Source organism: Suncus etruscus, chromosome 14 (genome assembly GCF_024139225.1).
Source record: "Suncus etruscus isolate mSunEtr1 chromosome 14, mSunEtr1.pri.cur, whole genome shotgun sequence".
NCBI classification, from domain to species: Eukaryota; Metazoa; Chordata; class Mammalia; order Eulipotyphla; family Soricidae; genus Suncus; species Suncus etruscus.
In genome coordinates, this window is record NC_064861.1 from 38,898,677 (window position 1) to 38,909,233 (window position 10,557).

The 10,557-nt window shown below is 50.8% G+C and overlaps 1 protein-coding gene across 1 annotated transcript; it reads left to right on the plus strand.

Moving 5' to 3' along the window:
* Nucleotides 1-1,238: 1,238 nt before the first annotated feature.
* On the plus strand, nt 1,239-7,342 carry MAP1LC3B (microtubule associated protein 1 light chain 3 beta). Its single transcript, XM_049786806.1, has 4 exons — nt 1,239-1,398; nt 4,927-4,982; nt 6,692-6,798; nt 6,954-7,342. The coding sequence occupies exons 1-4, from the start codon at nt 1,359-1,361 to the stop codon at nt 7,126-7,128; spliced, it is 378 nt and encodes a 125-aa protein (XP_049642763.1). The 5' UTR covers nt 1,239-1,358; the 3' UTR covers nt 7,129-7,342.
* The last annotated feature ends 3,215 nt before the right edge of the window (nt 7,343-10,557 follow it).

The window sequence follows — 10,557 nt, forward strand, 5'->3', positions numbered from 1 at the left end:
CAGAAATCGCTCCTGCAGACTCAGGAGACCATATGGGATGACCCAGATCGAACCCGAGTCAGCCGCTTGCAAGGCAAAATGCCCTACCCGCAGTGCAAGCGCTTGGGCCCCCAGGAGCCTTTTAAAGCTTAGGAGCAGTGGAGCCCCGGGGGACTCCGTGCACCTCCCCAGGCCCACCCCCCACCTGCTCGCCACTCCCCACCACCGCCCAGCATCCCCTTAAGGCAGTGCTTCTCGAATAGTGACCTCGGCAAACACTGCCATAACAAGCTAAGCCCTGTGTTTCTGTCTCTATATGTCTCGGGAGCTGAGTGTTGCTGTGTCCTGCTTCAAACCCCGCTTCGAAAAGCTATGCATTGCAAAACGTGTCCATTGTAGCCATTCGTCTAGACATCACCTCTGATTAAAAAATCGGCTCAAATTATTTTATATATTTTTGTTTTGTAGGTTAAAGTTTTTTTTTTTTAATAAAGATACTATTTTCATCTTTTATCAGTTACCTCTTGCTGCTATGTTGTTTGTTCTCAGGTTCTCAACTTTCTTTTTTGTTTTGTTTTGTTTTGTTTTTGGGTCACACCGGCGGTGCTCAGGGGTTACTCCTGGCTGTCTGCTCAGAAATAGCTCCTGGCAGGCACGGGGACCATATGGGACACCGGGATTCGAACCAACCACCTTTGGTCCTGGATCGGCTGCTTGCAAGGCAAACACCGCTGTGCTATCTCTCCGGGTCCGGTTCTCAACTTTCTAACATAATATTTTCACTATTTCTTCTCCAGCAAAATGTTGCTCCTTTATTGCTTACCATGCAATTCATCTTACTCTTTCCTACAGATGTTTTTCATACATTATTCTTTGTAATATTCAGTATTATTGACTTGTTTCGTACTTTACATTTTGAAATAGGTGTTTTCTTGCATTTTGAACTTAATAATATTCTATTGTCTATGCCTCAAAGAAAATAAAAGATACTATTTACAGTCGCGCGGGGAGCGCGAAAAATGTTTTCTTCTTCCTAAGGGGGCAAGACAGAAAAGAATTGAAAAAGCACTGCTCTAAGGCGACTGTGGTCGGGGAGCCGGAGCGTTGTTTATGTGTCTGTGCGGGGGCGGGGCCCACCGCGCACGCGCGCACGGCCCCGCTCCCATCGCGCACGCGCACAACGCACGCCCCGCCCCCGGAGCCGCTCGCCCGTTTCCGCCACGCCCGTGATGGCGGCGGCTGCCGGCCCTGGGCCCGCCCCCGGCGGCGCGGCGCGGGTCACCTGACCGAGTTGCGGGCTCCAAAGGCCCGGGGAGCCGCCGCCGCAGCAGTCGGAGCCGCCGCCGAGAGTAGGCGCCGCCGCGTTCGCCTATTGCGCGATGCCGTCGGACAAGAGCTTCAAGCAGCGCCGCAGCTTCGGTGCGTGGCCGGGGCCGGGGGTCAGTCGAGGGCGCGGGTCCCGGGGACGCCTGTCAACACCACGGGCCGGGCGGAGCGGACGCGGTGACCCCCGCGGTGCGCCCCGTCCCACCCGGCCCCTTCCCGCCCCGCATGGCCGTGCGGGCCCCGGCGTCGTCCCGGTTGTCGGTTTGCACCGCGAGGGGCCCCGCACCCCGCTCCCCCCGCAGCAGCGAATGCTGGTTGCCGTGGGTGGTGGTGGGTTCGGGGCTCGCGGGGGGCCCGGTGGTGCGATGAAGGGGCTCAGGGGTGGAGTGCGGGCTCCGTGCCTTGGAGCTCCTGTCCCCCCGTTTTCCAAAGGCCGTCCGTGCACCACCACCGCCGCCCCCCCCCCCCGTGACGCGTCCCGGTGCGGGGCCTGAGTCCGGGCCTCACGCAGCCGGGCTTGAAGTTGGAGGCGGAGCCCGGCCGGGCTGCCTCGGGCCCTCCTGGTCCGCCTAGTGGCGAGTCGGGACCTCACCCTGTGGGCACCTGCCTGGCTGGCGCAAGGCAGCGGAGGAGGCCGCCCTCGGGGCTCGTGTTTCTGCGCCCCCTTTCAGGAGGAGAGGGCGCCGGCCCTGACATGTTAAGTCTGAGGCTTACTCTTGGCCTGTTCCCAGCCCAGGAGCGGCTCACATAGAACCGTCACACACACCCCCCCCCCCAGATGCTACCCGGGTTTGCTTGTCTTGGGAAGTTTTTGTTTTTTTGTTTCTTTTTCGTTTTGGGGTCACACCTAGCAGCGCTCAGGAGTTACTCCTGGCTCTACGCTCAGCAATCGCTCCAAGCAGGCTCGGGGGACATATGGGATCCCGGGATTCGAACCGCCGTCCTTCTGCAAGCAAGGCAAAAAGTCTTTACCTCCATGCTATCTCTCCGGCCCTGGGGAAGTTTTTGTTTTTGTGTGTTTTTTTTTGTCGGTAAGCCCTCACTGGGAGGGATAGCCTTGGTGGGATAGATGGGCTGACATTGCTGGCATCAGTGACACTCAGAAATTCAGCCACCAAAGTGTCCGTGAGGAGCTGGAGTCACAGGACAGCAGGTAGGGTGCTTGCTTATGTTGAATCCAAGTTCCCCCCAAGCTCACCAAGAGTGAGCACAGAACCAGGTGTGAGCTCAGGGCCCAAAGCCAGGAGTGAGCTCAGAGCACTGCTGGGTGTGGCCCAAAACCAAAACAACAAAAGAAAATGCCTGAGTAGGATTTTATTGTTTCTGTATTTGAACTGCACTTGCCTGTGTACTAGTGGGGCCCAGACAGGATGGAGCCCAGGTCAGCCAAATGCCCTCTCAGGCCTAGGGTTGAGGAATGGAGAAGCAGCCTCCAGAACCATACAACTCTCTCTGCTGGGGACAAGCTGCAGCTGTTTAGGGTAAACCTGGGGAGCTCTAAGGGCTGAGAAAGAATGAAGGGAAACCCCAAAAAAGGGAAATGACCAGATCCACTAGTAGGCATGGAGAATCATCTTGGGAGGGTTTTGAGCTCCGACAGACTGGAACTAGGCCTGGGACTGTGTGTTCTCGCCCCCTAGCATGAGGAGGCCAGAGGCTTTCCAGAAACCACTTATGTAGGCTGAGCACAGAGCTGGAAGCTTCTGCAAGCACTGCCCAGGGACTGCCCAGTCCACACATCTCGATATACACTCTGGTGGAAGTGAGGAGCTGGTGAGCTTCTGTCCCTCAGCCCTCCTGGGACTCCCAACACCCACTTACTGCCCCTCACCCCATTCCAAGTCCACAAGTTTATGGCAGATGCATCTGTTTACTTGTCACTGGCTGGTTATAAGAGCTGGGCAGGGGAATAGAAATGAAACTGTGGGGCCGGGTGGTGGCGCTAGAGGTAAGGTGCCTGCCTTGCCTGCGCTAACCGTGGATGGACCGAGGTTCGATTCCCCGGTGTCCCATATGGTCCCCCAAGCCAGGAGCGACTTCTGAGCACATAGCCAGGAGTAACCCCTGAGCGTCACCGGGTGTGACCCAAAAACCAAAAAAAAAAAAAAAAAAAAAAAAAAGAAATGAAACTATTTTGTTTTTGTTTTTACACAGGCAAAACTTTATGTATTTTGCATGAAAGATTTAGCTCAAGTTTTACCACATCATAACCTCATGTGCATGTTAGTTCTTTACATAAGGTAAAGAACTAAAAATGAAAGAATCAGAGCTAGGGTGATAATATGGGGAATAGGGTGATTGCCTTGCAAAACTGTATTTTGAAGACAGGAATTATTTTAGTTTTTCTGAAGATCACTATGAGAATTTTTGGAATCCAAACAGCATTAGCAGATATGAGAGGAAGTTCATATCTCACGAGTCTGCCAGTCTTTCTTTATCTGAGGTTCCTGATCTGAGCACCTTTCTGGCAAACTTGGTCAATGTGGAAACCTTGTTGGTAGGTTTTGATGGGATGCCTGGACGTCTCGTATGACTGATGGCAGCGCATGCCTTTCCGACCATGTGTCCTTGCTAAGAACTGGGCTTGTCATCCTTTCCCTCTTCCCCATCTAGTATTTGCTGGAAATGTGATTATAGGAAAGGAAGGAACAGTACAGTCATTTTCGGAAAACTAAACAGCAACAGACTTCACACTTTATGTTTTGGGGCCTCCCCTAGTGATGCTGAGTGGTCACGCCTAGCAGGGCTGGGGAACCCTATGTGATGCCAGAGATCGAGTCCAGGTCAGCCTCGTGCAAGGCAAAACACTTTTATTTAACCCTTGTACTACTGTAAGTCCCAGATTTGTGCTTTATTTTTGGTCTGGGGGCCACACGCTACAAAGCTCTGGCTTAGTTCTGGCTCTGTGCGGAGTTCAGGGGTCAGTCCTGATGGGGCTCAGGGGACCATTTGGGTACCAGGGATGGAATCACGGTTGGCTCTGCAAGGCAAGCGCGCTCTCTACTATGCTACTGCTGTGGCCACCCCACCCCCCACCCCCAAGCTTCATACTTGGAACTTTTGTTTCTTTTTTGGACAGTTTTTAAAAGTCAGAATAGGGGGGCTGGAGAGATAGCATGAAGGTAGGGCGTTTGCCTTACATGCAGAAGGTTGGTGGTTTGAATCCCAGCATCCCATATGGTTCCCCCAGCTTGTCAGGAGTAACCCCTGAGTGTTGCCGCGTGTGACCCAAAAACCAAAAAAAAAACAAAACAAAACAAAAAAAAAAGTCAAAATAGGGCACTCCCTCTACCCCTTCCTTTCTCTGGGCTCTTCATTTAAGCAAGAACCAAAGGCTGCCGCTGGAGTAATCCAGGAACATTGCCTGAAGAGCAAACTTCTGGTTTATGAAGGATTCTGTACAAACTTCTATAGCAAGACTCACCAAGATGGGCTGGAGGTATCTAGGCAGTGCCCTGAATGTATCCCACAGCCTGGTTCCATGGCATCCCCTACTCCAGGCCTGTCCCCAAGTGTGCTAGTAGCCTCATCTGTAGAGCTGAGCTCTGTAGCCTATCAGTCTTTACTGTTTGTTTGCTCAGCGGGAATGTCTCACCTTGATGCCCCTTCTCCTTTCTGCAGAACAAAGGGTGGAGGACGTCCGGCTCATCCGAGAGCAGCACCCCACCAAGATCCCGGTAGGTGTGGGCACCAAGGCAAGCACAGTCACCACTGTGCAGGCCTCCCAGAACCCCAGGATACTGCTCCTCACTCTTGGGGTCAGCTGTGACCTAGGATGGAGCCTTCAAGCCAAAATCTTGAGATTTTCCTCATTTAGAGCACTTTCACATTAAAAGAAAATCCATTTTTTAGGGGCCAGAGCAATAGCATAGTGGTAGGGAGTTTGCCTTGCATGTGGCCGAACCAAGACAGACCTGGGTTCAATCCCCGGCATCCCATATGGTCCCGAGTGCTGCCAGGTATGACCCAAAACAAACAAAAAGAAAAGAAAATCCATTTTTAGTTTTGGAGGCATACCCAGCAAGCAATATTCAGATTCAGGGCTAACTCCTGATGGGGTTTGGAAGCCCTGTGGAAGATAGTCTCAGGTCAGCCTTATGCAAGGCAAATGCCCTCCCCACTGTCCTGTCTCTCTAGACACCCCAATTTTTTTTTTTTTTTTTTTTTTTTTTTTGGGCCACACCTGGTGTTGCTCAGGGGTTACTCCTGGCTGTCTGCTCAGAAATAGCTCCTGGCAGGCACGGGGGACCATATGGGACACCGGGATTCGAACCAACCACCTTTGGTCCTGGATCAGCTGCTTGCAAGGCAAACGCCGCTGTGCTATCTCTCTGGGCCCAACACCCCAATTTTTTTTATTTTTGGGTCGAACCCAGTGGCGTTTTACTTGCAAAGAAATGTTCTACTTCTGTGGTACCACTCCAGCCCCTGGATTCCCCAATTTTGTTTTTGTTTTTGGGCCACACCCAGTGGCACTCAGGAGTTACTCCTGGCTCTGCACTTAGAAATTGCTCCTGGCAGACTCAGGGGACTATATGGGATGTCAGGGATCAAACCTGGGTCCGTCCCACGTCAGCAGCAGATAAGGCAAATGTCCTACCACTGTGCTATCACTCCAACCCCTGGGCCCAATTTTTTTGGGGGGGCCACACCCGGTGGTGCTCAGAGGTTAGTCCTGGCTGTCTGCTCAGAAATAGCTCCTGGCAGGCATGGAGGACCATATAGGACACCGGGATTCGAACCAACCACCTTTGGTCCTGGGTCGGCTGCTTGCAAGGCAAATGCTGCTGTGCTATCTCTCCAGGTTGGGCCCAATTTTTTAAAAAATTTCAATTTTGGGGGCTAGAATATAGCAGGGGAGAGCTTTTGCCTTGCATGCTAGCCAACCTGGGTTCAATCTTGGTATCCCATATGGTCCCAAGTCTGCCAGTGTAATTTCTGAGCACAGAGACAGGAGTAAACAGAGTACTGCCAGTGTAGCCCAAAAACTAAAAATGGGATTTTTTTTTTTCCTGAGGGCTATTGCCCTTGCCTTGCAGCAGGTTCAATCCCCAGCATCCATAGGATCTCCCAAGCCTACCAGGGTTGACCCCTAAACAGTGCTAGGTAGGGTACATAAACAAATTAATTTATTTGAGGGCCACTTGAAGCTGCATCTGGCAGCTCTTGGGTACCATATTGTATCAGGATTGCAGCAGGTCACCCCCCAGCACTCCCCGAACCCATTCCTTTGTGGTGGATGGAACAGACACAGAGCCATGCCGATGTCCTTGGAAGTGTCTCTGCATGCTCTATGGGTGACCCCTATCATATGGCCATGTGTCCATTGGTAGGTAGGCAGTGAGGGTTCCCCACTTGAGCTCATATCCCCTCGGGGCTCCTGCAGGTCATCATAGAGCGGTACAAGGGTGAGAAGCAGCTTCCAGTATTGGATAAAACCAAGTTCCTCGTCCCTGACCATGTGAACATGAGTGAGCTCATCAAGATCATCAGGTAAGTCGTCTTCGTCCTTTCCTTGGGTCAGGGCTCCCCCCAACCCCAGTTAGGAGCACATTCTCATTCACCCAGCACTGCCTATGATTTTCCATTCTTCTTTTTTTTTTTTTATTTCCTATTCTTCATGTCATTCCCCCCACCCCTCTCCGCAGACGGCGCTTACAGCTCAATGCCAACCAGGCCTTCTTCCTGCTGGTGAGCGGACACAGCATGGTGAGCGTGTCCACGCCCATCTCCGAGGTATATGAGAGCGAGAAGGATGACGACGGCTTCTTGTACATGGTGTACGCGTCCCAGGAGACATTCGGGACTGAGTCACTTGTGTGAGGAGGGGGGCACATTTGGACCCTCAGGCCAAGATGGGATATCCTCTGCCACAGATGGGCCGGCTGCAGCATTTCCACCTGGAGTTTGAGAAGTTGTCTCTGGGCTCCAGATGAGCAAATCATGCTTCTGAAGACTTATTATTTAACCTGGGCTGTCTTGTTTTCGAATTTAGAAGTTTAAAAATAAAGTACTTTGCATTTCAGTTGTCAGTAAAGTAGACCTAAGAGTTCTTTCTGTGCCCTGGCATGGGACTTGCAGGTTGGGAAGAACAGGGCCAGGGTCTTCTGGCAAGCTCAAAGAACTGCTGCAGTGGATTTACACCCCAAGTTCTTTCTGCAGCTGGTTCATTGAAATGGTTTCAAGCAGAGGCCTCAAGTCCCCAGTAAGTGACATTGGCCAGAAAAGTTAGCAGGAGGTGGCTATGACCCATGTGATCTCTGGTCATATACGTGCTTCCACCCATCCAGTCTAGGTAGGATTTATCAGAGCTGATGTTCTGGCAACTACAGCATGAGGAGTTCCTAAAAGAAAAACAAGCCAGGGGCCAGAGCAGTTCTGTTGCACTGGCCTGTATACACTAACCCAGGTTTAATCCCCACATCCCATATTGTCCCTCGAGCCTGGAAGTAGTATAGTGTGCACCCTTACCCCCAATTTTTTTTTTTTGGTTTATACTTTGGGGGGTACCACACTCAGCAGCGCTCAGGTGTTATTCCTAGCTCTGCATTCAGAAATTGCTCCTGTCGGGCCCAAGCAATAGCACAGCAGTAGGGCGTTTGCCTTGCATACAGCCAACACAGAACTGGTCCCAGTTCAATTCCCAGCATCCTATATGGTCCCCCTAGCCTGGCAGGAGCAATTTCTGAGTGCAGAGCCAGGAGTAACTCCTAAGTGCTGCCGGGTGTAACCCCCCACCCCACCCCCCAAAAAAAGAAATCACTCCTGGCAGGCTTGGGGGACTATATGGGATGCCAATGATCGAACCTGGGTCCACCCCAGGTAGGCAGTGTGCACAGTAAATGCTCTACTGTTCAAATGCTCTGCACTTCAGTCCTTCTACCCTCAAATATATGTATTAAAAAATTGCTGAGGAATGGGCCAGAGAGGTTGAGCAATTTCAAGGCTGTTGGGTTGAGGCTGGAGAGATAGCATGGAGGTAGGGCATTTGCCTTTCATGCAGAACTGTGGTTCGAATCCCGGCATCCCATATGGTCCCCTGTGCCTGCCAGGGGCAATTTCTGAGCCTAGAGCCAGAAGTAACCCCTGAGCACTGCGGGGTGTGACCCCAAAAAAACAAAAACAAAAAAGGCTGTTGGGTTTTGGGCAATTCCTTGCACTATTTGAGGCTTGGGATGGGCAAACAGAAACAGTGAGAGTAGCCTCAGGTGCTAGCCAGGGCATTTGCGCTGCTCCACCTGACTTAGTGCAACAGCTGAGGTGGCTGAACAAGAAAAGGCCTCAAATGTGGACACTGCTCAGGTCTCCTGGAGCTTTCTGGGAACCTCGAGCTGGATAGAAAAATGTCCTTTTCTGGGGTTGGAGTGATAGCACAGCGGTAAAGCATTTGCCTTACATGCAGCCGACCCAGGATGGATGGTGGTTCAAATCCCAGCATCCCATGTGGTCCCGCCCCACCCCCCCAAGGCCTGCCAGGAGTGATTTCTGAGCACATAGCCAGGAGTAACCCTTGAGCACAGCTGAGTGTGACACAAAAATATTCCCCCCAAAAAGAAAAATGTCCTTTTCTGTTCACAGCAAGGATATTTTCTTTACATTAAGACCCAGAGCATGGGGGCCAGAGTGATATATAACACAGTGGGCAGGGCACTTGCTTTGCACACAGGCAACATGGGTTTAATACCCAGCCTCCCATATGGTCCCCCAAACCTGCCAGGTGTAGCCCCCCCAAAAAAACTTAGGGCACTTAACAGAATTAAGCTGGGTAAGAGCTAGAGCACTGGTAAAGTGGAGAGGGTGTTTGCAATGTATGTGGTCAACCTAGGTTGACTGGGTTCAGTCCCCTGCATTCCATATGGTCTTCTGAGCACTGCCAGGACTGATAACTCAGTGCAAAGACAGGAGTAAACCATGAGCATCACAGGATGTGGCCTCAAAACGTTAAAAGAAAATCACAAAAGAATGAAGCTGAAGGCCAGATGTGCCTCTAGTAACCTGAAAGGAGGCTAAACCAGCCCAGTTTGGGGTGACTTGGAAAATGTGCTTCATTTTCTGAGGCAACTAACCCAAGAACCAGCTTTTTTTTTTTTCCATTTTTATTTTCAGTACATTAAATTTACTCATAAAAACATTCTAAAAATGTACAATTTTCCTTTTTAACAAAGTATAATAAAACATAAAAACCCCAAAAACAGAATACTTGACATTTACAATTCAAAATCAAATTAGCAGAATATTAAATATTTACAAAACTATATCTCTTAAAAATATTTATAAAGTTACATGCAATCTTGTAGAATTGACATGAAAGAATGGCTCAAGAACGGCTGTTTTCCTTCATTTCTAAAAAAACAGTCTGTCCGCAGAAAGCGCCATGGCTCTGACCCATCCTAGTTTGGTACCAGAGCCATCAATGCAGAGCTAGGGACCATCACCACCCGGGCTGGACCCCCTCCTGTCCCCATTCTGCAGCGACAGGAACCTCCAGCCTCAGCTAGTAAAGCATGTAGCTCTCTGAGGTTGGTCAGATATGGGAGCATGCGCTCACCTGTGCCATGGCAGGCGAGGTCCTCAGTTACCCCCTGGCCCATGTCACAGCTGCCTTCTGGCTCTTCAGCAATGAGTTCTCAACAGTTAGACTTTCCGGTTCCCAACACTAAACCATGAAATAAACACTAGAAATAGGTAGAAAATGGAGGGTCTGCTCAAATACAAGAAAAGGGGCCACAGTCCCCCCCATATTGTGCTGGCCTACCGGAGTCTGTACATTCCACCGTCCCCATTCCCAGAAATGAAAAGCTGGGTGAGAGGATGGGTGTGTCCACTGGGCTAAGTGTGGGGGCGGCCCCGACCCCACCTGAGGTTTCAGGAGCCAATGAGGAGGAGCAGAGGGGCTGGTGTGGTGTGTGCCCTGCAGTGCCCGAGAGAGACCCCAGCCCCAAACATTTTGTCTCCATCCAAATGTCACACTCCACACACAAGTCCCTCTTCATTGCTGCTGAAGCAAATGCCAACCAGTGATACTTCTCAGAATAGAAGAGAAACAGCAGTGACTCTCCCCAATACTGACCACTATCTCATCTTGAGATAGTTTTCAACAATTTCACTGTTGAAATAGGATTTATTTAAAATATTTCTTTGTTTAAAAAAAATTAAAAGTTTGGCTCTCAGCACATATCCAGGCCACTGTTAACGGCCATCAGAAATATTAAAATCGTAAACATCAGCAAACATTCTAAATCTTCCTTGAAC

Excerpts from the sequence above, each read along its gene's own strand:
- MAP1LC3B (XM_049786806.1), top strand. The coding sequence starts at position 1,359 with ATGCCGTCGGACAAGAGCTTCAAGCAGCGCCGCAGCTTCG. Across the intron at positions 1,399-4,926 it reads CAAGCAGCGCCGCAGCTTCG|AACAAAGGGTGGAGGACGTC; the intron begins GTGCGTGGCCGG and ends TCCTTTCTGCAG. Across the intron at positions 6,799-6,953 it reads GAGCTCATCAAGATCATCAG|ACGGCGCTTACAGCTCAATG; the intron begins GTAAGTCGTCTT and ends CCCTCTCCGCAG.